The sequence below is a fragment of the Pristis pectinata genome, chromosome 12, assembly GCF_009764475.1.
Source record: "Pristis pectinata isolate sPriPec2 chromosome 12, sPriPec2.1.pri, whole genome shotgun sequence".
NCBI lineage: Eukaryota > Metazoa > Chordata > Chondrichthyes > Rhinopristiformes > Pristidae > Pristis > Pristis pectinata.
In genome coordinates this window covers 23,351,473-23,379,238 of record NC_067416.1, presented here as the reverse complement: position 1 = coordinate 23,379,238, position 27,766 = coordinate 23,351,473, and the positions used below count along the sequence as shown (strand labels likewise).

Genomic DNA, 27,766 nt, shown 5'->3' with positions numbered 1-27,766 from the left:
ACCACTTCTTGAAGAGGTCCTCGATGGCGGGGAGGGTTGTGCTCATGATGGAGCTGGCTGAGTCTACAACCCTCTGCAGCCTCATTCGATCCTGCGCAGTGGAGCCTCCATACCAGGTGGTGATGCAACCAGTCAGAATGCTCTCCACTGTACATCTGTAGAAATTTGCAAGTCTTTGGTGACATACAAAGTCTCCCCTGACTCCTAATGAAGTGGAGCTGTTGACGTGCCTTCTTCGTGATTGCATCAATGTGTTGGGCCCAAGATAGGTCCTCTGAATGTTAACACCCAGGAACTTGAAGCTGTTCACCCTTTCCACCACTGACCCCTCAATAAAGATTGGTGTGTGTTCTCCCAACTTCCCCTTCCTAAAATCCACAATAAATTCCTTTGTCTTGCTGACGTCGAGTGAGAGGTTCTTGTTGCGACACCATCAACCAGCCAATCTATCTTACTCCTGTACGCCTCCTCATCACCATCTGAGATTCTGCCAACAGAATTTATGGATGGCGCTTGAGCTGTGCCTAGCCACACAGTCATACGTGTAGAGAGAATAGAGCAGTGGGCTAAGCACGCAGCCTTGAGGTGCGCCAGTGTTGATTGTCAGCGAGGAGGAATGTTACTACTGATCTGCACAAACTGTGGTCTCCCGAAAAGGAAGTCGAGGATCCAGTTGCAGAGAGGGAAGTACAGTGGCCCAGGTTTTGAAGCTTGTTGATTAGTACTAAGGGGATGATGGTGTTGAACGCCGAGCTGTAATCGATAAACAGCAGCCTGACATATGTTTTGCTGTTGTCTAGGTGCTCCAGAGCTGAGTGGAGAGCCAGTGAGATTGCGTCCGCTGTAGACTTGTTGTGGTGGTAGGCAAATTGCAGTAGGTCCAGGTCCTTGCTCAGGCAGGAGTTAATCCTAGCCATGGCCAACCTCTCAAAGCAATTCATCACAGTAGATGTGAGTGCTACTGAGCAATAGTTGTTGAGGCAGCTCAACCTGTTCTTCTTGGGCACTGGTATGATCAATGACCTTTGGAAGCAAGTGGAAACCTCCGACTGCAGCAGCAAGAGGTTGAAGATGTCCTTGAACACTCCAGCCAGTTGGACATTTTTGACATTTTGTCTGCTTTTACTACTTTCTGAAGATGAGTTATCGAGCAAGGAAAGTAGCTGCTACATCTGAGGTGGGAAATCCAACAAATATGGGTGTTTCCACCCTAAATGGATCCCCTCTTTTCATTGTTTATTCATTTTCCCCATATCTACACTCTTTTCTCTGTCCCTTTCCCTTTCCATTATCTTCTACTTGACCTACCATCATCCTCTTATTTCCATTAACTAATTTCAATCTGAATAGTTTTCAGATTCTCTAAAAGTCAGAAACATTTAAAATGTATTAAAAAAAAATCATGAATTTTACAGCCAGCAAAGCTGAGGGCATCACTTTATTGGCTCTTAAAGCTTTTAGGGACATTTTAGCCTTTGATTCTTTCAACGAATCCAGGAATTCTGGCTTTGACAATAATGTGCAGTAAGTTCCATACATGGTGCTGTTTAAATGGCTAATGTGCTGGTGAGATCTAGCCTTTCTTTCTTTATTCCTTATCCTGATATCATAATAGTGTTCAGGAAAATTAAAGTGTTGGGGGAGCAGATGATCTTTACACTGAGAGGTAGTTTGTGATTGCTTTCCACTTTCATCCTGGCAACTGCCTGAAAGTGATCTAGACTGTTTGCAAACTTGGTATCTTTTTTTAAATGAATATTGAACCTCGCCTCTGGCAACATAAAGACCATCCACTTACATATCCATAATCTAATCCAATTTGCTCCTGAATTAGCTCAGCTGCTCCATTCCTTTCTTGACTCTGGACTAGACTCTTCTAATATATTACTTGTTTTACTCTCCATAAAACTGAAATCTTCTGAAATTCTGCTGTCAATATCCTGGCTCATAACAAATTACATTCGTCAACGTCCACTGGGCTTGTTCTCCAACACTGGCTTCTGGTAAAGCAAAAGGTAGAACTTACAAATCTTAACTACTCCCAAATCTTATTTCTGCAGCATTGGCAGCTGTGCCTTCAGCTCCTAAAGGCCTAAGCTCTGGAAATAACCTCCTTAAATATTTCTGTCTGCCTCTTTCTCCTTTTTTAAGATACTCTTTAGCTCTTTGACCAAGCTTGTGATCATCACTGACTTCTCTGACTCAACATTATGTTTTTCTGGTTCACGTTTATACAAAATGTCTTGAGATGTTTTTATTTTGTTAAATTTGCTTTGTAGATGGAAGTTATTATTGCTGCTCTAATTCTTGGGTGTTAGTCACAATTCCAAGCATTTTTTTTTACAACAAACACAATTTGACAAGATGATCAATTTGGCATTTGAGAAGCTAATTGTTGGAGGGAAAATGCTTCTTGCAGCAGTGGATAAGCAAATTCCTTTTTATCAACTTCTATCTATTTCAGTCAGATAAACACAGTGGGCCAGATTTTACAGGAGTTCTGCAGTCAACTGTCAGCATTTACTTGTATATATGCAAGCGAGTTCAGCATTCTGGCACATGTATCGAAACATGGAAGCCCTGAAGTTTTGATTAAGTTCTTACCAGTGAATCTGTCACTATGCTCCATTGCTGGAATTCAAGCTAGGGAATGTATTCACGGATCCTGTACCAATTTAGGCATGGTGCAGAACCCACCCACAAGCCCATTCGCATGAATGAAGATTTTACTGCAAAACAATGGTAACAATTTGGGGCATTCAGAAGCATTGAAAGAACCTGAATTTGAAAGATGGCAAAGCCAGGGTATGGCTTTGCAGTCTGTCAAAGATCTTCTCAGCAGTTTTTGTGCATGGGAAACACAAGAGACTGCAGATACTGGAATGTGGAACAACAAACAATCTGCTGGAGGAACTCAGCAAGTCGAGTAGCATCTGTGAGCGGAATGGTCCTGATGCAGGGTTTCGACCCAAAACGTCAACAATTCCTTTTTCCTCTCAGATGCGGCTCAACCAATACCAATACCCACTGAGTTCCTCCAGCAGACTGTATGCGAATGGGACATTTTTGTGCCCACCCATCATACTTAATTACATTGCTCTGTAGTTCTCACTGGATTTATCCAGGAGACTTTCCTCCAAGAAGTTCGTATTTATGGATATTTAGGTATTTGCAGGACAATTTAATGTCCACGTAACAAATAGGGCACAGAGTCCATTTAGTATAATTCAAGGCAACAAATCTGTTTCAATTAACATTTTACCTTCTACAAATTCAATATACAGAAGTCTAACCACATCAACAGTAATAGCTGAAAAATCTAGGTTCAGTCCATTGAAAATGGTAAATTACATTGTGAAATATCTTCCTCTATTCCAAATTCACCAGTCAACTGTACCTTTGATCATGCAGTTCTTTGTGCTGTGCTCCAAGGTGCAGTCTTCCAGTGGAAGTCTGGCTCCTGGCCATCAATGAGCTGCAGCACTGGGCCTCTCCCAACATGTCATTGACTGCAGTGACAAGAACAGTGTTGACAGCTCATTGGCTGTCACACCTGCTGTTTAAATTGAATGTTTGTGAACGTTTTTTATGTTCAAAAATTTCACAATCTTTCTTGACCTGTCAAAAATTGATGTTCAAAAATTAAAAGTTAAAAGAGCAAAAAAAAAACACATTTAAAAGAATTAGAACATTTAAACCACCTTAAATTAAAAAAAAACTTTCTCTCCCTATACCAACTTGCCCAACTGGTTTCAATGGGCTTACTGTACTTGCATCAGGTTAACGTGACATAGTTTCAGCAGGTGGCTTTCCCAAGCTGAGAGAGTGGATATCTGCAGAAGTTTGCATTCTCTATTGATCTTGAAGAGTCCTACCAGGTGTTGTGGAGGTCCAGCAGTCAGCAGCTGCTAAATGGAATTGCCCAATTATGGGTGTATCCACTGGCAGATTTGACAGGATCTCAGAGGACGATCTCCTCTTACATATCATCCAGCATTTAATATTAATATTTATATAGGCCATGAAGCTAATATAAAGGTAGTTAAATTGGCAACAGTTTGGATGATTTCACAAATGAAAGATCACAGAAAAACAAAGGAAATGTCAATAATAATCGCCCAAAAGCAACACATTGTAGATGCTGGAAATGTGAAAAAAATGCCATGTACTCAGTAGGTCAGGTAAAATATACACAGAAAGAAAAAGATTTAACATTTCAAGTCAATGACCTTGCATCAGAACTGGGAAAAGTTCAAATTAAATACATTTCAAGTAACAAAGAAAGAGAAAAGTGGAGAGAAGGAAAGGATTTTGATGTAGTGGAGACTAGAACAGAGTGAGTAATACAAGTGATGGAGGTGCCAGACAAAAGAGGGTGATACAGGCAACTGAAAAGTGGGTGTAAGTAGGAGAAGAGTGAAATCTGAAATTACCAGGTAAGGGATAACCAGAATACTGGAAATGGAACAAACAATTGCAGATGATGGAAAGCTGCAAAAAAACAGAAAATGCTCGAATACTCAGCAGGCTAGAAAGCATCAGTTGAGAGAGAAACTAATTTTAGGTTAATGGCCTTCATCAAAACTAAGGTAAAGATTTATTAATTGTAGATTACCGGTCTGGAAGAGATGAATATAGAATATGTTGCATGAGGGCAGTGAAGACAGAAAAAATGCTGGAACTATGAAATGCAGAACACAGCAGCTGCTAGAAATCTGAAATAAAAGTGAATGCTGGAAATGCTGAGCCCAAGTCCACAGAGTTGCGTACCTACTTTGACTCCTCCTACACAGATTTCTGCAATGACTCCATTCCATTCTCCCGGTTCCTCCAACTCCTTCATATCTAGTGGCAGCAGTACTTCCAAGATGTCTTTAAGCATGGTTTCCCCTCCATAAATAGTTGACATGATTCTCAACTGTGTCTATTCCATCTCCCTAATTTTTCTCTCAGCACATTTCCTCCCAACCAAAGCAAGGTTTTTCCCTCACCTTCCCACCAATCAACCTATCATCTTCTGTAACTTCCACCTTCAACATGATGCCACTATGAGACACATCTTCCTTCCTTCTACCTTTCAGCATTTCAATAAGGACAATTCCTCTGTGATTCCTTAATTTATTTTTCCGTCTTGACCAAGACCCATGCCCCGCCCCGCCCCCCCAGCATCTTCCCATTCAACCACAGGAGTTGCCACACCTGCATTTTTTACCTCTTACTTTCGCACCATGCAGAGACTCAAACAATACTCCAGGTGAAGCAGTGAATCACTTATACTTTTTCCAATTTAGGGTACTACCATCAATGAACACGATGTGGTTTCTTCTTCACTAGAGAAATCAACTTAAATGGGATGATCACTTTTCAGAAAAGTTTTATTCAGACTGCACAGGATCCTGTGCTTCCAGCTGCCTACAATGTTTTCTCCATCCTAATCTGCCTCTAACCTTTCTGGCCTCCTGCAATGGCCAGTAACGTTCGCCTACCTGACCAGATGAACGTTTCCAGAATTCTTCTTTATTTCAGATTTCCATCAACTACACTGTCCTCTGTGCTCCTTCATCTCCTTCTAATGATATGTCCTCTAAACAAATCAGCTGCAATTAGAAAGCTTTTACCCCAGACAAATGCATCATCCATTCGCTTTCGGACTCTACCCTATCATAGAGATTCATTTTGCTCTCTCTATCCCACCTCCTCTACAACTTAAAACATGCTTGTTTTCTAATTTTTTCTAGCTCTGATGGAAGATCATTGACCTGAAATGTTAACCCTGTTTCTGTCTCCATTGAGGACAGGGATGACAAATCTCTTCACACAGAGGGTGGTGAATCTTTGGAATTCTCCTGTGAAGGCTCAGACAGGATATACCCCAGGTTACTATCTTCTTCAATTTTTGCCTGAATACAAGTCCAGATGAATGTTAACATTCGCATGTCCCATCAAGTTCAGATACATCTTCTTTGGTCTGCAACTTGATTTTGCTGTATTTATTTATTTTTAGCAGGGTTGTTGAACAACATGATTTTTCTATATTTAATCTCTCCTGCTCTCCAGTTTATCACAAGGCCTTTCTTTTTGTTTTCCCTGCACTATTCCACTTTCTCTTCAAATTAAAATGGAGAAAAGTTGTATTTCTAACTTTTTCTAGTTCTGATGGAAGGTCATTAACCTACACCATTAACTCTGTTTCTCTTGCACACAGAAATTCAGTATTTTTAATGTTTTCTACCTTCAGGAATTAAGAAAAAAAGATAAAGGCTTTTAAGAAACCAAACTCTATTTTTGCTTGTAGTCTATGAACAGGATTTCCAAAAGGAGCTGCTATGAGGCCACTATCATAATTATTTCAATAAACTGGCCTTTTGAGTTTCTGGTTTGTTCCACTCATTTGCTGCTTCCATGGAAAAGTACCACTTTCAGTCAAACTTGGAGTAGACATATCCCAACAAAAGCTCAGTAGTTCCCTTAACACTTACTTATTCTGCATCATGTTCATTATAACCCAGTCAGCAAGATAGACATTCTTTCCAATGAGATCTTTGAACATGATGAATGTCTCCATCAGGAAATCCTGAAACAGAGCACAATTGTTAAAGTTTTCAAAGAACAGCTACAACTATTCCACTACTAGCTGATAAGATGGTTTACAGCAAATATCACAAATTTAATATTTTTCTTATAGTAAATTATAAATTTTAAGCAACTTTTCCTTTTTCTTACTACTTCAACTGCATGATTTCAAATTCAATCAATGAAAAATCCCCTACTTAAATATCTCAATTAGTTCTTTGCATTTGCATCAAGCAGATCACGTTTACATTATTAGAAAATAAATATTTTGTTTTGAACACCGTTTTTAATAATGATCCGCCAGATGAACTGTGGGTCTTCATTGGTGCTACTGCACTGCTAAGTCAGGTGTGCATCATGTGAAAGGAGATGCTTCATTCTGAGTCAAGGGTGACATGAGTTATAGCTCAGTGATAACACTCTCTCCTCTGAGTGTGTACTCAAGTCCCACTTGAAAGACTTGACACAAAATATAGTCTGGCACTCCGGTGTAATACAAAAGAAGTTCTACAATAGCTGTTTCTTTTGTTAGTTTGTGATGAATTTTCTTTATGTTAAAGAGTTACATCGCTACAGAATAAATTCTATATTAAAACAAGGCTATATCATCTTGTCATTCCAAAGTCTAGCTATTGGACTCATTCACTGAACAAAGTGCCTTTCAAGTAACATGTTTAGCAATATTTATCCTCTGAAGTTTCTAAAATCCAAGGTTTAAGGAATTTTTTCATATTTTGCAATAAAAAAATCTGCCTTTTTTGCATTCACTTAAGTGTTCTTTTTAAAGATCTAACCCTGTCCTAAACGATCATGCTTGGATTTGATATATTTGCCCAGAATTTTGACTCAGTCTGAGATACGTATACCTAATTTCTCAGGCTGCATCAATATTGTTTTTATCAACTCTACCAATGGGATATTTACCTTAAACAACCACCGCTTCTGTCCAGGAGGTTTTCTTCAAATAATTTTTAAACAGATACATTTTTCAAGCTTTATCAAGCAAAAATTAATCAGGGATAGTATCACAGCTGTAGAAAGGGAGGACACCATAGAGGGATTGTCTATCGAGTCATTGTGGGTGGAAGTCAGAAACAGGAAGGGAGCAATCACTCTATTGGGAGTATTCTACAGGCCCCCAAATAGCCACCAGGACACGGAGGAGCAGATAAGTAGGCAGATTTTGGAAAGGTACAAAAATTACAGGGTTGTTGTCATGGGTGACTTCAACTTCCCTAATATTGATTGGAACCTCCCTAGTGCAAAAGGTTTAGATGGGGCAGAATTTGTTAGGTGTGTACAGGAATGATTCTTAACATAATATGTAGACAGGCCAACTAGAGAGGCCATGCTGGATCTGGTACTAGGCAATGAACCTGGTCAGGTGAAAGACCTCTCAGTGGGTGAGCATTTCGGGGATAGTGACCACAACTCCCTGACCTTTAGCAGAGGTATGGACAAGGATAGGAGCAGACATTATGGGAAAGTATTTAATTGGGGAAGGGCAAATTATGATGGTATCAGGCAGGAAGTTGGGAGCGTAAATTGGGAACAGATGTTCTCTGGTAAATGCACCACAGATATGTGGAAATTGTTTAGGGACCATTTACATGGGGTTCTAGATAGGTTTGTCCCATTGAAACAAGGAAAGGATGGTAGGGTGAAGGAACCATGGATAACAAGAGAGGTGGAAGGTTTAGTCAAGAGGAAGAAGGAAGCATATTTAAGGTTTGGGAAGCAAAAATCAGACAGAGCTCTTGAGAGTTATAAGGTAGCCAGGAAGGTTCTTAAGAAGGGACTTAGAAGAGCTAGAAGGGGACATGAGAAGGCCTTGGCAAGTAGGGTTAAGGAAAACCCTAAGGCATTCTGCATATATGTGAGGAACAAAAGGATGACTCAGGTGATGGTAGAGCCGCTCAGGGATAAGGGGAGAAAAATTTGTCTGGAGACAAAGGAGGTCCTGAATAAATATTTTGCTTCAGTCTTCACCAGGGAGAGTGACTTAGACGAATGTGAGGTTAGCGCAGATATTCTCCTCGGGTGCTCCGGATTCCTCCCACATTCCAAAGACATACGGGTTAGGAAGTTGTGGGCATGCTATGTTGGCACCGGAAGCGTGGCAACACTTGCGGGCTGCCCCCAGAACACACTACGCAAAAGATGTATTCCACTGTGTGTTTCGATGTACATGTGACTAATAAAGAAATCTTAAATGTGTTGGAGCATGTTGAGGTTAAGAAAGAAGCAGTGTTGGAGCTACTAAAAAGTATTAGGATAGATAAGTCCCGGTGGTCAGACAGGATATACCCCAGGTTACTGTGGGGAGCGAGGGAAGAGATTGCTGGGGTATTATCTTTGAGTCCTCCCTGGCCACAGGAGTAGTACCAGAGGATGGCAAACATTGTTCCATTGTTCAAGAAAGGTAAAAAGATCAATCCTGGGAATTATAGACCTATGAGTCTTACATCAGTGGCAGGCTAACTATTGGAGAGGATTCTAAAGGATAGGATTTATGAGCATTTGGAGAAGCAGAGTCTTATTAGGGATAGTCAACATGACTTTGTGAAGGGCAAGTCGTGCCTCACAAGCCTAATAGAGTTTTTTTGAGGTAGTGACAAGACAAATTGATTAACGTAGTGCGGTGGATGTGGTATATATGGATTTTAGCAAGGCATTTGACAAGGTTCCCCATGGTAGGCTCATTCAGAAAGTCATTAGGTATAGGATCCATGGAAAATTGGCTATGTGGATTTGAAATTGGCTGCCCACAGAAGGCAGGGGGTGATAGTAGAAGGGGAGTATTCGACCTGGAGGTTGGTGATGAGTGGTGTTCCGCAGGGATCTGTTCTGGAACCCTTGCTCTTTGTGATTTTTATAAATGACTTGGAAGTGGAAGGGTGGGTTGGTAAGTTTGCAGATGACACGAAGGTTGGTGGTGTATTAGATAGTGTAGAAGGTTGTCATAGGTTGCAACGGGATTTAGACAGGATGCAGAGCTGGGCGGAGAAGTGGCAGATGGAATTCAATCCAGAGAAGTGTGAAGTGATGCACTTTGGAAGAACGAACTTGAAGGCAGAGTACATGGTTAATGGCAGGATTCTTAGCAGTGTGGAGGAACCTAAAGATCTTGGGATCCAAATACATAGATCCCTCAAAGTTGCCATGTAAGTTGATAGGGTGATTAAGAAGGCGTATGGTGTGCTGGCCTTCATTAGCTGGGGGGGATCAAGTTCAATGCCGACTCTGTTTAGACCACACCTGGAATATTGTGTGCATTTCTGGTCACCACATTATAGGAAGGATGTGGAAGCTTTGGAGAGAGTGCAGAAGAGATTTACAGGATGCTGCCTGTACTGGAGAGCAATGTCTTATGAGGAGAGTTTGAGTGAGTTAGGGCTTTTCTCTTGGAGTGATGGAGGATGAGAGGTGACTTGATAGAGGCATAGAACAGAGTGGACAGCCAGCATCTTTTCCCAAGGCGGTAATGGCCAATACTAGAGGTCACCTGTTTAAGGTGTGTGGAGGAAAGTCGAGGGGGTATGTCAGAGGTGGGTATGTCAGAGGTTGTTTTTTTTTTACACAGAAAGTGGTGGGTGCATGGAATGCACTGCCAGACGGGTTGGTACGGGCTGATACGATAGGGTAATTCAAGAGACTATTAGATTGACACATGGATGAAAGAAAATAGAGAGTTATGGGAGGTGAAGAAGAGAGGGGGATAGATTGGATGAGGATAAGGTTTATATAGGTCGCGCACAACATCGTGGGCCGAAGTGCCTGTAGTGTGCTGTATGTTCTATGTTCTAAAACATGGGATGAGCATTTTTTGTACTAACCAGAGACTGAATGAGTAAATGAGAACAATGGGAAAGATCTTCTGTCCGATGCCAGAGCTAATGCAGTACTCAACTTGGTGTCCCTGCAGAAGAACTGATCTCTGGTGTTGACATTGGCCTAATTCAGTGGTGGCATCTTCTGCCCCACCTTTGCTGGCTGCAGGATAGCATGATCTTGCAAGGCATCTCAGCTCTCAGGCTGGGAAACCTGTCTGCTGAATCTGTTTAACTTGATGCAAGCACGGCAGTTTAGTTTTAATGATTTTAATTGAATTTTAGTGTGTGGACTTGTCTTTTAGCCTTTTTAAATGTACGTTTTTTTTTTGAGTCCTGAGCATTAATGAATACTTGTGAATATCCAAAACATTCACGAACATTTAATGGTCTTGATCATTGTGACAGGTTGTGAGGACAGGGCCTCTTTGATTGCCATTGTGCTTCTGAGAGCCAGCCAGCCAGCTTCCTGTGCTGACACAGGCTCCACATTGAGCTGGCCACACAAAGGTGTCAGGAGCTGGGCCTCCTGCAGAAGACTGCACCGTGAACCATGCTGGAATGAATAGTGTAACATAGGAGCAAGCAACCAATGACTGTGAGGTAATGGAAGAATCTGTCCTAATGCATTGATGATACAGCCACAACAACTTTGGTTTTCTGTTCAATGCACCATAAGAAGAGCAATAGAGAAATGGGGAAAATAAATCTAATGCGTGGGAGCCTCTGACTGTTTCTACTTATGACTGGTAAATGGAATGAGGGAGAGCATATAAGTAATTAGGGATTTAGTGAGTGGCAATCAAGCAGCAAGCAAGATAGAGCATAGGAAGTTCAAAAGGTAAGAGAAAGATAAAGTCAAAGGACTGAGAAAGTGTTAGAAGGGAAACATAGAAAAGTCAAGAAGGTTCTAAATGTGATGAGAAGTATGGTGTGTAGGAAGCATGAATGATTAATGACAACAATCAAGCAATCAAGCAGCAACTTATGGCATTCTACAAGAGCAACCAAAGCATACTTCTCAAAAAACTAAGTTCTTTTTACATAAGAAATTTAAAATTCATTCCAGGTTGCAGCACATTCACAATTCATCACTACATTTTGGCATAAATGTGTTTCAGATACTTCTTGCACCTGTTAATCATCCATGAATCTTGATTCTGAAAACCAAATGAACAAATATGTGAAGGATGTCATTTCCACTTACCACAACATCTGATCGCATATTCCCATAGGTCTTGATTAAATGGGCATAATGATAATCTTCCATCTGCCTTAGGATGGCAGTCATACAAGCAACAAAGTTCCCCTGAAATAAGAAGACCCAGTTTTGTTATTTTCAGGTCATAAAAATCAATGCCTTTAAGCATCATGCAATGTATCATCAATGATATTTTCACCTGCAAGTATCCTTTACAATCTTTCCATAAAATCTCTTAAATTGGGTCTAATCAGTAAGTTCTGCATTAATACAATGTGATTTTGGTTTTACAGATGCTAAATCAGTAATGCAAATCCAAAGTCAAGACCTATTCTGTACTCTCAATGAGGTACTGAGTCTCTGGTACTCATATTCTCATAGACAGTTTGATTTACTTTAGTTCAAAAAAAAATGAAAAAGTCTGTCTGATTCCCTAATGTATAAAGTTACAACACAGGCTGATAATTTTGCTCTCAATGCTACCCCAAAGTCAGGGACCACTTTACAAAAAGACAAACTCAAGTTTATATTAGAGAGAAAACAACTACTAAAATGTACAAATGACAAAATTTTAGCATGGTGTTTGTAAATGACCTATCTTTTATATTTCAGGAGAGGTCTATCAAAAAGAAGGTGTGCTTCTACAGAACAGAAGAAATATCGCATATTTTTAATAGTACTCATTGGTTACTATTAATGGCTTATTCAATAAATAAAGAATATACATGAACAAGAAAATATATGTAATGCAAACGGTACAAAATACATATGGCATCTTATGCAAAAGGAATTACTCTGGGTGAGCTAATTTTAGAAAATAGACAAGAATAAATTTGTAATTTTGTACATTCTTTTACATTTTGTCATTATTTTCAATTATAAACCATCATTCTGTGTCTAATCCAGTTACTGGAACATGAAGCAAATCATTTTTTAAGATGACAAGTAATAAAAGCAGGTGTAAACGCCACATGATCGGATTTTATGTATCAGTATTTTGGATCTGGTGTCTGCAGTTGCTGAGTAAAATCAGTACCATTTCTAAAATGCTGTTGCTTTTACATAAAGTTGCTAATCCAGGCGATCAGAACTCTTACAAATGCAGTCAGTAATTTTTAATCTTGTGATAATTTCATGATATCAGATGTTACCATTTAAGCATAAACCATAGTTTTGATTTCCCATGAGAAATAGTCTCAGATGTCTACGAAAGAATCTCAGCTTGCTCATACCCTGGGCTATATTAAGGGTCCTAATTTAATTTCAACCCTCTTGATTTTTTAACATAGTTACCATCCTATCCATCTCACTGTGGAACTTTTAGCATTCAGGCCTGATCTTCAAATCTGTCTTCTTCTTTGTGGCAATGCTAATGTTACAGATAGTAATGTAAAAAAAAAGAAATGTTGGCAAATATGAGGGAAAGGCAAGAAGATGACAAAGGGAAAAAGATTTAAGTGAACAGTGAGAACAGAATCAGAAAACAGGAGTAATGATGAAATTAAAATCAGGAGCAAAGATGGGATTAAAATAGAGCAAGCAGAGTGGGAAAAGATTAAAAAAAAAGAAAGGAAAAATAAACAAGAATGTAGGACGAGAAGTATCAATTGCAATTCTGATAAAGGTATTAGACCTGAAATCTTAACTGGTTCTCTTCCCATAGATACTGCGTCAGTGCTATTTCTTTCATTTTTCAGTTATACTTCAAAATTTCCAACATTTGCTATATTTTGCTTTGCATACATCAAATTATCTATGATTGGAGAAAGTCAAATGTTTGAACTATGGATCTCTTTGTTCATAATTCAGATTCCCAACTCAATGCAAAATTAAATTCTGCTACTCATATTCAAGTCTTTGGGGTATGCCACAAATTATTGTTGCTCAGTTTTTAACATTCAGAAACCGCAAAATCATCCAATTCTCACATTTAATGAATAAAACCTGGCTCAGTAAGTTCACTCTATTCAGTTTCAATGTGATCATATTTCTTACTGGTCCATCCCATTTTAATTTCCTGTTGGCAGGTTTGAAATTTCTTGGTGCAGGTATTTCTTTCTGATTAAATTTTCAATCAGTACACCAAGCTGCACTGGTATATACAGCTTGAGATACAATTAGAAAATTAACAAGCTTCATAGAAACTTCTTAAGTAGCCCTGAAAGATTAAAATGTTCACATACTCCTCCAATGCAATACAAAAGATTCAGGTTTCCATCACCACCAAACACCTTCTACTTAAGTATTCAACTAATCTTAAAGAGAGAAATTCTTTTAAATTGCTCCTCCAGATTCACATTCATTTTGACATCTGAAATCAAGGAATATGTCAAAGAAAGAAAGAAAGAATCAATATGTCTATTTTGAACAGGGGAAAAAGATCAATTGTTTGATGAAAAAGAAAACTAAATGCAAACTACCTTAACATGAACAGTACAAATAGACCAATGCGCTTCAAATTAAAAATGTAAACATAAACAGAATGGATCCAACATTCAATACACTACAAATAGTACTAATTTATGAGTCCTGAGCAAAAGGCACATTGCAGAGTTAGAACCAGAAGGTAATGTTCCACCACTACAAAGCATGAAGCAAAGGTAACCTGGTACCAATTAAACCAAAGAAAAAATTTACACCAATTTTTTTTACTGCATTCTCTTCCACTTGAAACATATCTTTGAACGGCAATACAAAATTCACTGCACTGTCTAAAATAACATTAGGGGAGCAGTAGCCATGGAGGCCTATAAGATTATGGCTGGTTTGTTTGTTAGCCTCAATTGTTTCCACCCCCCCTCCCCCCCCCCCCCCCAAGTTTTATGCAACTGAAGATCAACGAAAGAAAGGTGGTAATGGCCCATTTTGGATCATTTCACATCAGCGTGGAAATCTAAAAAGCCAGTTCCTGGCATCAGTCACCTTTGTGGTCCTCACAAGATTTTCTAATGGAGGTGCATGGATGACTCCATTCCCATGAAAGGCCCTCTCAGAACACTTAGGAGAACCTGAATCATATTGTCCTGGGGACATCCAGGTTCTCCCAGGACATGGTTTTATTTGTATAGTGCTGGACTGGGGCATCAATTTAGTATCTTCATTCTTAGGCACCCCTTCCCTGAAACTTTTAGGCCTATGTGGCTACTCCTGCTCCTCTTTCTTATGTTCTTATGTATTCTGGACAGTGAATATAATTTTATATTGCTGTTCAAAGATGTTTTAAAGAGATGGAAGTAAACAAAAATCATGCAACTTTTTTTGGTTTACTTACTACAATGTTAGCTTTGCTTAGTGCTCTGGAGACACAAACCACCCCCAACCCGAGACTCATCCAATCCCCAGCCTGATTTGCGAGCCCCCACCCCATCCTCTGCTGATCCCATCAAATGTGGGTCTCCCAGTGCTTCTTTTAGGTTGTGTTTAATATGAAGGAATACAGATTCATCAGCTGAAGGAGAGCAGATGGTCATGAAAAGGACATTTTCTCTCCCACATCTGACCGTTTGCTCTGAGGTCCTGAGTCAATGCTGAACACTTCCTGGATGACTTATTCCTTACTGTATATCACAGTGCCATCACCTCTGGTGGTCTATCTTCCAGCAGGATACGACATATCCAGGGATAACGAGAGTATCTGTGACACTGGCAGGAAGAACATACAACAGTACAGCAGTGGAATAGGCCCTCCAGCCCATCATGCCTATGCTGACCAGGATGCCAATCTAACTATTCCCATCTACCTGCAAATGGTCTGTATCCCTCTACTCCCCGCCTGTTCATATGTCTGTCTAAATGCCTCTTAAATGCTGCCATGGTATCTGCTTCCACCAGCTCCCCTAGCAGTACAATCCAGGCATCTACCACACTTTGTGTAAAAAAATTTGCCTTGCATATCTCCTTTAAGCTTTCCCCCTCACCTTAAACCCATGCCTTCTAATATTTGACATTTCCACCTCTATGCCTCTCATAATCTCGCCCCTCAGCCTCCAACTCTCCAGAGAAAACAATCCAAGTTTATCCAACCTCCCCTTATAGCTAATACACTGCAATCTAGGCAACATCCTGGTGAACCTCTTCTGTACCCTCTCCAAAGCCTCTACATCCTTCCTAAAGTGTGGTGATTAGAACTGCACACAATAGTCCAAATGTGATCTAACCAAAGTATTATAGAGCTGCAACATGACTTCCCAACTTCTACACTGAATGTCCTGACCGATGATGCCTTACCACCCAGTCCACTTGTGTTGCCACTTACAAGGAGCTATGGACTCACAACTCAAAATCGCTCAGTACATCAATGCTCCTGAGGGTCCTGCCATTTATTGTATACTTTTCTCTGGCATTTGATATCCCAAAATGCATCACCTCACACTTGTCCAGATTAAACTTCATCTTACATTTCTCTAAACAAATTTCCAACTGATCTATATCCTGCAGTATCCTTTGACAAACTTCTTCACTAGCCAAACCTCCACCAATTTTCGTGCCATCTGCAAACTTACTAATTAGACTGCTTACATTATCATCCAATGTTACAAACAGCAGAGGTCCCATCACTGATCCTTGCGGAACACCACTGGTCACAGACCTCCAGTCAGGAAAACACCCTTTCACCACTACCCTCTGTCTTCTACGACCAAGCCAATTTTGTATCCAACTTACCAACTCACCATGGATCCCATCTTCTGGACCAACCTACCTTGAGGGACCTTGTCAAATGCTTTAGTAAAGTCCATTTGAACAACATCCACTGCCCAACCCTAATCAGTCACCTTTGTCACATCCTCAGAATACTCAATCAAATTTGTGGGATAGGACCTCTATTGGCATAATTCTGTGCGAATTATTGAATAGGCTGTTATTTAACTAACCTGAGATAGTTCTCCCAATGTTAACATAATTATACAAACCTCAGTAAGCGTAATCTGGTGTGCCTCTGTCTTGTCCCAATTTGATGTTGTAGTCAATGCCACATAATGAATCTAGCTTTTGTTTAATGATGCTTTATCATGGTGGAATAGTACAACTGAGTGACTTCCAAAGCCATTTCAGTGGACAGTAAGAGTCAATCATATTTGTGAGAGTCGAGATTTACATACAGTTTAGACCAGATAAGAATCGTAGCTTTCCTTCTCCAAAGGATTTACATGAACCAAAAGTGTTTTGATCACAATCTTAGAGTTTAACAGTTGCTGATAATGACATGAAACTTTTATTCCATATTCATTTAATTAACTGAATTTAACTTCTCTAGCTCTCACGGTGGGATTGAAATTCACATCTCTGGATTATCAGCACTGGTGTCTACATTATTAGTCTGGTATCGATACCCCAAATTCCTTTTCAACTTAAGGCCTAGATAGTTGAATGCAGGCCACCAATTTTAAGGTTCCTATATATACATCATTAGTATTTGAAAGTCAAGGTTTTCTACTTCTGTGCTCACTAGACAGTGATTTTTAACAATTGGAAAATCAGGTGGATCAGTGACTATGGACATGTTAAACCCCAACCACAAATTGTCGAGCTGTCCACAGGCTATAAAAAATTAGTACTGTGTGTTGTGATGAAACAAATTCAAAATAGACCAAATGCTTGAAATCTGAAAAAAAGTACTTCTATCATTGATGTTTTAATATGATAATACGTAGAGAGAGTTTTCTTTTGTACTCAGCAGCAAGATGTATTGCACCTGAAAATATTTGTGAAATCAAAAGATAAAAATGTAACCACATGCTTCAGAATATTTAAATACCCAATCATTTATGCACAAGATAAATATTTTACCAATATCGGAATAACATGAATAAAAATAAATGAAAGGCACAGAAATGGCCAATTTATAAAACAGAGATAAACAAAGACCAATTCTAGCCAGACCAGTTTCATCAAAGAACATCGATGGTGAAAGAAGAATACTATTTAACAAGATGACCTTAATATCATGATTTAATCGAACTAGAGAAATCTTGATCAGACATTGCTACAAAAAATTGTTAAGAAATGTAACATTCTACATAACATGTTCATGATCTTATTAGAGCATGGTAAAATATATTTAACTGTATTCTGTCACCACTCCAAAGAAAATGCATTAATGTGAATTTCCAGTCACGTCACATTGCTGCTCTCATCCATCAACTTGTGCTCTGAAGGTACCTATCCATGTAAAAATATGTATGAAAGCAGCATAAAATCATTCTGTATGCATGCAGTTAGGATAGTTGGCTCCCTAGATGCACGAAAACCCATTTTCTACTAACAGGTTTTTTACTGTTTTAGAATGAATAAAGTGTTCATATGTACCTCATCAGTTGTATGGTCTCAAATTTAAGCCAAATTTAATATCTTTATTTGTCAAACATATTTAAAATTAGATTAGATAACTAGGATATTGGCATAAATTTCCCACAAAATGGAACAAGTTGCTATCTGCAATTAGACCAAACAGCATGATTTGATCCCAATTTGCATTTTTAAATCGAACAAAACAATCGCTATCTCAAATTTAATGATTAATTTGACTCTTGTTCCAACAACAAAAATCTCATTTGATTTTATAGCTATGCCTGGCAACACAGCTGAATATAGTGTATACAAGGAAGATATGGTAGTCAGTATTCTACAACCAAATACAGTTCATATTACTCATATTAGGATTTAATTGACTTGTTTTTGTAATAAATATGGCAACAGAGCAAGCAAAAGTAGTGCGTCAAAGTGTAACACATCAATTCATGTTTATTCCATCAGATATTATTGGTAAGTAACTTGGTATTTAAGTTTTAATTAGGGCCATTCCTCAGAGAGACGAACTCTGAACTTTCTTGCTGAAGGATAACTAACAACAGCTGTAATAATAAAACTGATGCAAAAGAAGTGTAGTATCTAACAGATGCTTCCAAACTACAGTCAGAGGGATAAAATTTATTAATGGCTGGCGATTATTAAGTGAATATTCAAAATTAATACTGAATTTCATCATGCACAGTACATATTTCAGGGTTAAATTTCATTTTTTTTTACAGCATGTTGGAGTTCTGCTACATTATATAGCCAATGTTATGAAGTAACAGTCCCAATAATTCTATGCTTTATGATTTGAAGTCCAAGAAACTGATAATGAGATTAATGCTACATTGGCTTAATCATGGTTCTTGGCTTTCTTTTAAAGTGCTCTGAGGCAATGAAATCATCTGTCTTAAGGAGCAACATGATCTCATCAGCCTCTATAAAAGGGCAAAAGGTAAATAGAGACATCCATGAATTTATTGGTGATAAATATACATAAATACCTATCAGTCTCTGCAGAAAAGCTATTGCTGTTTGATACAATCATTGGATAATAAACATGAGATAGATAATAGCTATAATACATTTTATAAAGTGACACTGATTGCCTCATCCTACAAATCTTATGCATTTACAATCTATTCAAAAGAAGAACCCTTGGAAATGATATTCCTTGCTCAACTTGAAGGATTAATTAATCTTTGTGCCGTTGCATGGGTCTGTTGTCTCATAGCCTTACTTCTATCGCGCCTCTGATGAACTATTTTTGTTCAATGCTTCCTCAAAAATTTCTGTACCCTTCCATCTGTGTTTTGTCTCTATGCCTCTGCAATTCTGGAATTCTACCAGCGGAACATTGACAAAAATTGCAAAACTCAATCCTTAAATCACCAGTAAGACTACAAGTCTACTTTCATTGTGACTTACTCAGTCAATGTAAATCAATGGGCTAGATGTTATCCCCTGGGTCCTAGGTCATTGGTGTATTACTGATGTCAGCAGTGAGGGGAGGTAAAGAGTATGGGCCAGACTGCATAGGGTAGGATTTGAGTTCAAAGTCTGACACTATAAGCAACGCCTGCAACATTAAATATATCACTGTATGATTAGTTTCAGAGCTTTTCTCCCTAATTTTGTTTCTTTGTGGCCTAGGTTTCTGCATCAAACCATGTAGAATGATGATAATATCTAACTATCCACTAAGTACAGAAGATAATTAACTAGTTTATTTATTTTCAAAATTCATCACATTTGTGACTTTTTTCTTTGACTAAGGACGGTACTGAAATTAAGTTGGAGATATTTGGAAAAACACCCCTGCTCATTAGCAAATTATGCTATGGGCTTTATATGTCCACCTGAGAGGATGGGTGGAAATTGGGTTTAATGACTGAAATGAAGTTTGATATTTCTAACAATTATATCATTAGGAAGAGACAACTGGCAGAGGAAGTTAATTGTGATGTGCAAGAGGCACAAATTAAGTTTAAAGTAGTCCAGCTTACATTACCAAACAAATCTGAAATTCTTTATCATGAGATACAATGAACACAGACGATTCACACAGGATTGTAAATTAAGAGGATATTTTTTTAAAAGCATATTCAACTACATTTACAGGAAAACAAAAATTGGGGCACAACTTCTGCTCCTGAGAGCATTGGTTATTTAATTCTTTTTTCGGTTCCTTTGCTTCCAATCTGATTTTGTGTGTTTTTAGGTAACTGGCAAAGCCAATATAGGAACCACAGATTTTTACACAGATAGGACTGGAGATGCAAGACAGGGTAGGTAGGTGGGCCTTCTGTGAGGTGGTGCGCTCCTTTCACTGCTTACACAGGGCTTCTCCATACTCCCTGATTCATGGACCCAAGATTTCTTGATGGCAGAACTCACTTCATGAAGACAGCATTCCTCCTCCAGTTTTCCCTTCCAAAAGGTGTATCCACCACCACGTTCTTTAAATTGGCCATCTCCTGTCCAGTGTGATGATATCGATGTCAAGGCATCTGATTTCCAGAAGACAGCAGAGTGCTACTAATACTGCCATGATTATTCATGTGGCACTGACATCCCAGTTTCTGAACTTCATATGTGGATGTTGTCTATGCATAACTTCTTTTCATGTGGGTACCCATTGCACACCAGCTACTGCACAGGCTTCACAAAATCCTGACGCAACAAGACCAAGACCCCTGGTGACCAGATGATGCTGCACAAGTATCAGTGCTCACGCATTGATGGGCACATGTGGAAGTGCCACCCAGGTAATAAAAAACAGGCACACACACTTCCTTCTTGGCTTTGAGGTTAGAATGTGATTGAATGCTTGCAGTCTGTTTCCCCAGCCTCTTTTTGAAGTGCTTACATTGAGCATTTTGTTCCACCAAAGCCTAGCAGTACATCAAAACTTAGTCAAATCTGTGCACACACCTCCCTTATTTTTGCAAAGAGCTATCCCTTATATCTGGTTGCTTATGTGCATAAATCCTTTAAAGTGGCAGGACATGTTGAGAGACTAAACATTTTGAGGTTACAGAAAGCATATGTGACCCTAAGAACTAGGCAGCACCAAAGAAGGGAAGTTTTGTTGAACCTTCTTGAACACCAATTACAGTTTACAGGCTATTTCAGTGGAAGATGCAAACTAACCTCATAAAATGGCTGAGATAGGTATTGAATGCCACCATCTTCCCCACTCACCATATTAACTGGTTGTCACAGTTGTTATTGTTATTTAATGTTTCTGAATATCTTGAATAATCACAATCAAAATCACCTAGAATCATTAAAAATAAAAATGCTGAAAAAATTTTAAATGTTTAACAAAAATTCAAATTTAAAGGATTTTAAACAAATTAGAAACATAATTAAAATATTTAAACTAACTTAAGTCATAATAAAAGTTTCATTTATATTTTCCTGAAAGCAGGTTTCTCTCATTTATTTGAATGTAACTCCTATACTTAGGATAGGTCTAATCTGGAAAAGATTTAGCAAGCAGATTTCCCCACCCTGTGAATTTTATGAGAAGACCATTGGTACAGCACAGTGGGAGCCAACAGCACAGGTGACAGCATTGGACATCAGGATTTGTGTTGAGCAATGTGGATAAATCCCAGTATAAGTGCTTGTACCAGAGCAGAAGAAATACTCCATTGTAGGAGAGTTTAAAATAGAGCAATACAAATACTTAACAATACCTACCACAGACATCCAGCCTGGCACATTGGTTCGCAGATCGTACACCCATCTCCTAGTTCATACCACCCCCAACCCCCACCATCAGAGAGCACAAAACTTTGATATCTTGTGCCACCACTCCCTTGATAGCTTGTGTTAATCTAAAGGAATAGAAATAAGACCTAGCTGCCGTGATGAAATTCAGCAACTGTGGGTAAATAAAGCTAATCTCTTACTCCTGCTGATCTTCTGGTAACTAGGAATTTCTAGCAGGGACAGAAACAGATGTCCATCACTGGAAACTGGTTGGGTCAGGAGTACATGTCAGCTGGGAGTCAAACGTTGGTGGCTACTTCTGATGTGGGAAGAGTAGAAGAATGAGTGTGGGAGGAGGTAGCTGGAAGAGAAAGAGATGTTAGTGATCAGGAGACAGTAGGTGAGGAGAGAAAAATTGGATGGAGAGAGGGAAGACTGAGAGGAGAGGAAGGCAGTGAAAGGAGAGAAAGGAGGAAAAATAGAAGGGGAAAGAGCAATGGGGAAGAGAGAAAGAGAGAGAAAGAGAGGGAAAGCGAAGGAGGGAAGGAAGAGAGAAAAATGTTCAACAAGAGGGTCATTTTCAATCAATGTCAGAAAACAGAATACCCAGTGAAGATTTGTTTGATCAAATTTTTGGTGAGTATGGGCTAAAGGATGAGCTCTATAAATTTTACAATCAGCCCAATCTTCTGGCTGAGTGCCTCAATCGAGGAAAAACATCATACTGTAAGGGTATTCACGCTACATTAGTAATAGAAAACAAGTAAATTTAGGAAGTTTTTGCAATCCTTGATTAAAATTATTAATTTCTCTAATCAATAAATTGAACTTTTGCAGTAGTTGAAAGATAAATAGTTGATTTACAATATAATTGCTGGTGCACCAGTACTAAGGTAATTCTCTAATCTCTATGAACATACATGGCGATGGGTGTGTGAGCATGATACTAGTTATTTACATCCATAATTTTAACAGAATTTCTGATTATGTATTTAGATTCAGAGTTTAATTCCTTAATGATCTTCGGAAATCAGAAAATTATAGAGCAAATTTATTTATGGACTATATACAATTTTGGTCATCTGCCTCTTAAATTTTTTTGTTCAAACCCTCAACAAGAGTTTCTGAGAGCTGCCACTGAAGGATCCTTGAAAGCATTTCAAGCACCTTTCTGCCACAGGCAGGATGGAGCTATGTGATTGATAAATACATTTTTATCTTTGGATAAATCAGAAAGAAAGCAAGAAAAACCAAGAGGTTCAATGCATGGAGCAAAATAATATTTTTTGATGGCAATATGTTTACTTCTGAAATTGTTGATCTGACATAAATCCTTGACCTGACACTGTCTCACAAGAGAAAACTACATAATTACAAATTGCACAAGTGAGGCGATTTGGAAAAAAATAAGACTTAAAAATAAATATATTACAGTATATGGTATATCTAGTTAGAAAGGAATGTAAGGAAAGGTTTAAGTTTTACGATATTTGTATGTCGTCCTATTTTTCTGCTTTTATCTGATAACTATCTACATAGTACATAATGCACAATCATAGGAACTTAATAACCTAATAATTCAAACAATGGTGCAACAGGCACATAATTAAAGTGACAGGTGACTGGAAACTTAGGGGTGCTCAGCAGAACACCTCTGTTCAGTTCATGAGTGTGAACCCTAGTTTCTAGTCACCTGTCACTTTAATTCTCCACCCTACTGCCACTCCAATCTTTGTATTCCGCCTTCCAAATTGCTCCTGCAATGCCCAACTTAAGTTTGAGGAACACTACCTCATCTTCTGCCTGGGAGTGTTGAACCCTCTGGACTTAGTAATGAATTTAACAACTTCAGGTGATTATTCCATTTTTTATTGCTCCCTGTGCAGATGTAGCTGTATCATTTTGATTCATTTTTGCTCTTTTTCACTTTTTCTCCAACTGCTAATTTTAAGCAATTGTTATCTTGACAACTGATTGGAAGCACAGTGGTGCAGCTAGTAGTGCTGCTGCTTCACAGCTCCAATGACCCAGGTTCAATCCTGACACAGGTGCTGTTTGCGTGGAGTTTACACATTTTCCTTGTGACCGCAAGGATTTCCTCTGGGTGCTCCGGTTTCCTTCCACATGCCAAAGATATCGGGTTGGTAGGTTAACTGGCCACTAGAAATTGCACTAAGTGCAAGTGAGTAGTAGAATCTGGGGGGAATTGTTGAGAATGTGGGGAAAATAAAAGAATGGGAGTAGTGCAAGGTTGGTATAAATGGAATGCTTGATAGTTTGGTCTGACTTGGGCCAATTGTCCTGTTTCTATTCTCTGGGACTCTTATAATTTGGTCTGCACCCTATCAGAGGCATTATTTTTGTTCTGTCCACTTCCCCATACCCAAACCTCACACCCTGCAATTAACATACTTGCTTTTCCATTAGATCCAAAACATTAATTCTGTTTCTCTCCCCAGAGATGCTGCTTGATTTGCAGAGTGTTTCCAGTATTCTCTATTTTTGTTTTGACTTTCCAGCATCTGGAGTTTTAATGCTCTGATAATTAACAGGAGGCAGCTCCATGGATAGCCCCACATCAATGGTGTTACGTTGCAACAATCCAACAGTTAATACAAGGCCAAATCATCTGCAATCATTTTCAGCCAGAATTGCTTACTGGATTGTTTATCTCTGCCTCCTCCCAACCAACACTAATTCCAGTGTACAGCCAATTTAAAATAAATCCTAACAACATCAAAAAGTGCTCTGGAATCAACTAAACTAATGGGTTACAACAACTTTGTAGTTACAATACTAAAAACTTGTACTCCGGAACTTGCCAAATCCTTAGTTATCAATGATCAATTTGGTTTCCAGTTGCAATATCTGGCTCCAGAACACATAAAGCCCTGGTCTAAACAAGGACAAAAAAAAGCCAAATGCAAAACTGAGAGTTTAGGTACTGGCATTGAATTTAAGGCACTTTTCAACCAACCAAATACGACATTAAACAGCCCTGGAAAAAATTAAATGGGTATCTGAGGGAAGATCTCCACTGGCTTGATCCATACCAAGCAAAGAAAGATGGTTGTAACTGCTGGAAGCCAATTATCTCACACCCACATCATCACCGCAGAAGTTCTGCAGGGCAATGTCCTAGGACCAAAAGTCTTGCTGCTTGGTTGTCATTTGCTGATACAATTTTTGCTGACCAACATTGATTCTATTTCTGCTACACATTAGTCCACTTCAGGCACAGATGGCACATAACAGAGAATGGTCTTATCTATGTCCTTCAACAATGATTCATTTATGGTAGCCAGAAGGACTGATCTTCAGAGATACACCCCATAGGCTGATATCCTGTATCAGTTCTAGCACACACATTCCATTGTATACAGTCCATGCCACATCCCTGGTTTGATCTTGTTTATGTCTGCACATATGCCATTGCCTGCAACTCACAAACAGATTTGTTTTTTTTAGAAACAACCTGGATACCTTCTAAAAGTCCTGTGGCCTTTCCAAGATGCAACGGGATAGAAACGAAACTTTTGCCAACATCCCTTGATTCTTCACCTCTTCTCCATTTTTCCTTGAACTCAATACAAACAGCCTTAAAAGCCTTCTGTGGAACGACTTACTGCAAGTTTCACCAAAACCCTCAAAAAACTTCAGAAGAACTACTTACTACAGTTTTCATAGCTCTTCTGTCCCAATATGCTGATTTAACTGATTTTTAAGGTGGTTTCTTGGTGTTTTTTGATCTTCCTTATTCTGTGGAGGAAGCAAAGTCCTTTCTCCCAACCTAAAGTACAAAAGTCATCTTTTGCAGAAGGTATAATCTCAAATGGGCTTTAATCAATTCAAGCATTTTCTGCAAATTTACTTTAGTCGTTTTTCTTAGTGAAATAAATGTTCAACCAATTAAACAGCTTGATGTCCATTGCTAGAAATAAAGCAAGGCAAAGAAAGTTCTTTTTCTGAAATATTATCTACAGACCCAATTATTACCCCCCTACCTGAGTACCTTCTTCTTCAGCACTTTGCTTCTTCTACTTATCACCTCTCAGCTTCTTACATCTCCCCCTCCCCATCTTCCCCCTCTCACCTGGACTCACCTATCACCTGAACGCACCTATCACCTGCCTGCATTTACTCCTCCCCCTCCCCTGACCTTATTCTGGCTTCTGCCCTCTTCCTTTCCAGTCCTGCCGAAGGGTCTCGACGTGAAACATCAACTGTTTATTTCTCTCCATAGATGCTGCCTGCCCTGCTGAGTTCCTCCAGCATTTTGTGTGAGTACCCACTTCTTTCTTTTATCTCCACTTTCCCACCCAACCATGCGTTCACCTTCTGCTTTCTCCTCCACCACGGGCATATGCGTCTTCCCAACTGACAACAAGGCATCATCTGACTTCTTCAATTAAAAATCTGTGCTATGAGTAAGCTTTAAGATTTGTTAAGTATTTATTCTAATTTTGCAATAATAATGACAAATGCTATCAGGTCACAGTCATGTATATTGTGACGGTCAATTTTCTCAGGGACACCAAAACCTTACCTCTTTTCTGCAGTAATTCCATACCATTGTGCTCAGGTAGTCCTGTTGACTCTCACAGAGTATGTTTTTACAATATTTTTATTGAATTGTTTTCCTTCTCAAAAGATTTACATGATCCCAGGAGTATGGGATCATAAGTCCCCTATGATCCAGAAGGTACACTTCAATGAAAACCTCTTTACTCAGCTCCACAACCTGAGGATTAGCAATTACTTTTATTTGAAGTAAGCTACTTACTCGATTTACTAAAATCTTGATACCATTTTCAAATCAACAAAAATAAACACACATAATGGTTAACATGTTAAAGTTAAAACAAGGATTTATAATTAAAGCAATTAGAAGTGTTTGTTTCCTATAACTGAATTTAGAAAGCACAAAAAATCTGACATGCCATCACAATAACTATAATGTAAGTTTGCATAGACTGAATATGAATTTCAGACTTGGAATAAAAGACATTGAAACAACATTTTTTCTTCTTTCTCTGACAGTAAAAACTACATGGGGCATAATGACCCTATTACCAAACAATTCCTGAGCACAGCACAATCTGTGAGACTTGCCTTTGTCACTAGCCCTTGCATATGTTCTGCCAGAGAAGATGCTCATTGGAAGCCATCATAGCACCCTGTGGTTGGTGCTCTATGGTGAATGTTTCTGCCTGCCTCTTTAAGGGCATGTATCCCAAGTCTTGTGATCCCTTCACAGTTTGAGCCTGAACGATGAGAGTCCAGATAAATGGAGCCTGATGCAAGTTGGAGAATGGCAGCAGAGGAGGGCACTTATTAAACTTTCACTCTGCCTATCAGATAGATAAAGTCTTTACTGGCAAAATATTTGTGTCTATGTCCCCCCCCCCCCCCCCCCCTTACCATCTCCCACTTCCACAATCATCTATAAATAAAAGGTGGAAAAAAAAGTCTCAGCTAACCACAAATATAGACTGCCAAGCCAATTTAGATTGAGCATGCAATAACATTTGAATATATATTGAGGCTGTGGGGATTCATCACTGCTAACTAAAAAAGACTTTTTTGCAGATTGACTTATGATGTTAACAGTTTTACTTTCTCAATTTTCAATTATTTCCCCAAGTAGACAAAGAGGCTATATAAAAAGTTGTTCTAATTGTGCTACCATGAATTTCACTTCTCAGGAATGAAGGTTATGCAAGGTTGTAAATAGATATTGCTAGTGGTAAAAACATTAACTCCAAAATAAAAACATGTGCTTTTCATGCTTAATTTATTTAGCATGATTAAAAGTCAAAATTGAAACTGACATTAAATCGATTTCAATTCTGGTCAGATAGACGTTTCTTCCCATCAACGTTCTTAAAATAGTTGCATCATACAATATATTCAGTTCCAGAGCCAACATACTGCAGGAGTTGTCGAAGGGACAGAACAAAAAGAAAGTAAAAAGGAGTTCCTATGTACATTTTTAAAACAAAAAGTGGCTTAATGAATAGATGAGTTTCATGATCAGATGGACACTATGTGAAGAGATTACAGTTTGACAACATAACCAATTAATTAAAATATATGTATAAGTAAGTGGCAGATAAATAGAAATTTATAGAATCCAATCATTCTAAAATAT

The 27,766-nt window shown here is 38.8% G+C and overlaps 1 protein-coding gene across 1 annotated transcript in view; it reads right to left on the bottom strand.

The window, feature by feature from the left end:
- dock1 (dedicator of cytokinesis 1) overlaps positions 1-27,766 on the bottom strand; it is a 432,222-nt gene that overhangs the window by 169,867 nt on the left and 234,589 nt on the right. The window contains exons 28-29 of the mRNA XM_052026984.1: positions 11,611-11,712; positions 6,480-6,574 (exon numbers count right to left, since the gene is read on the bottom strand). Of these exons, the coding sequence (XP_051882944.1) occupies positions 6,480-6,574; positions 11,611-11,712 (197 nt within the window). The remainder of the gene's footprint in view (positions 1-6,479; positions 6,575-11,610; positions 11,713-27,766) is intronic.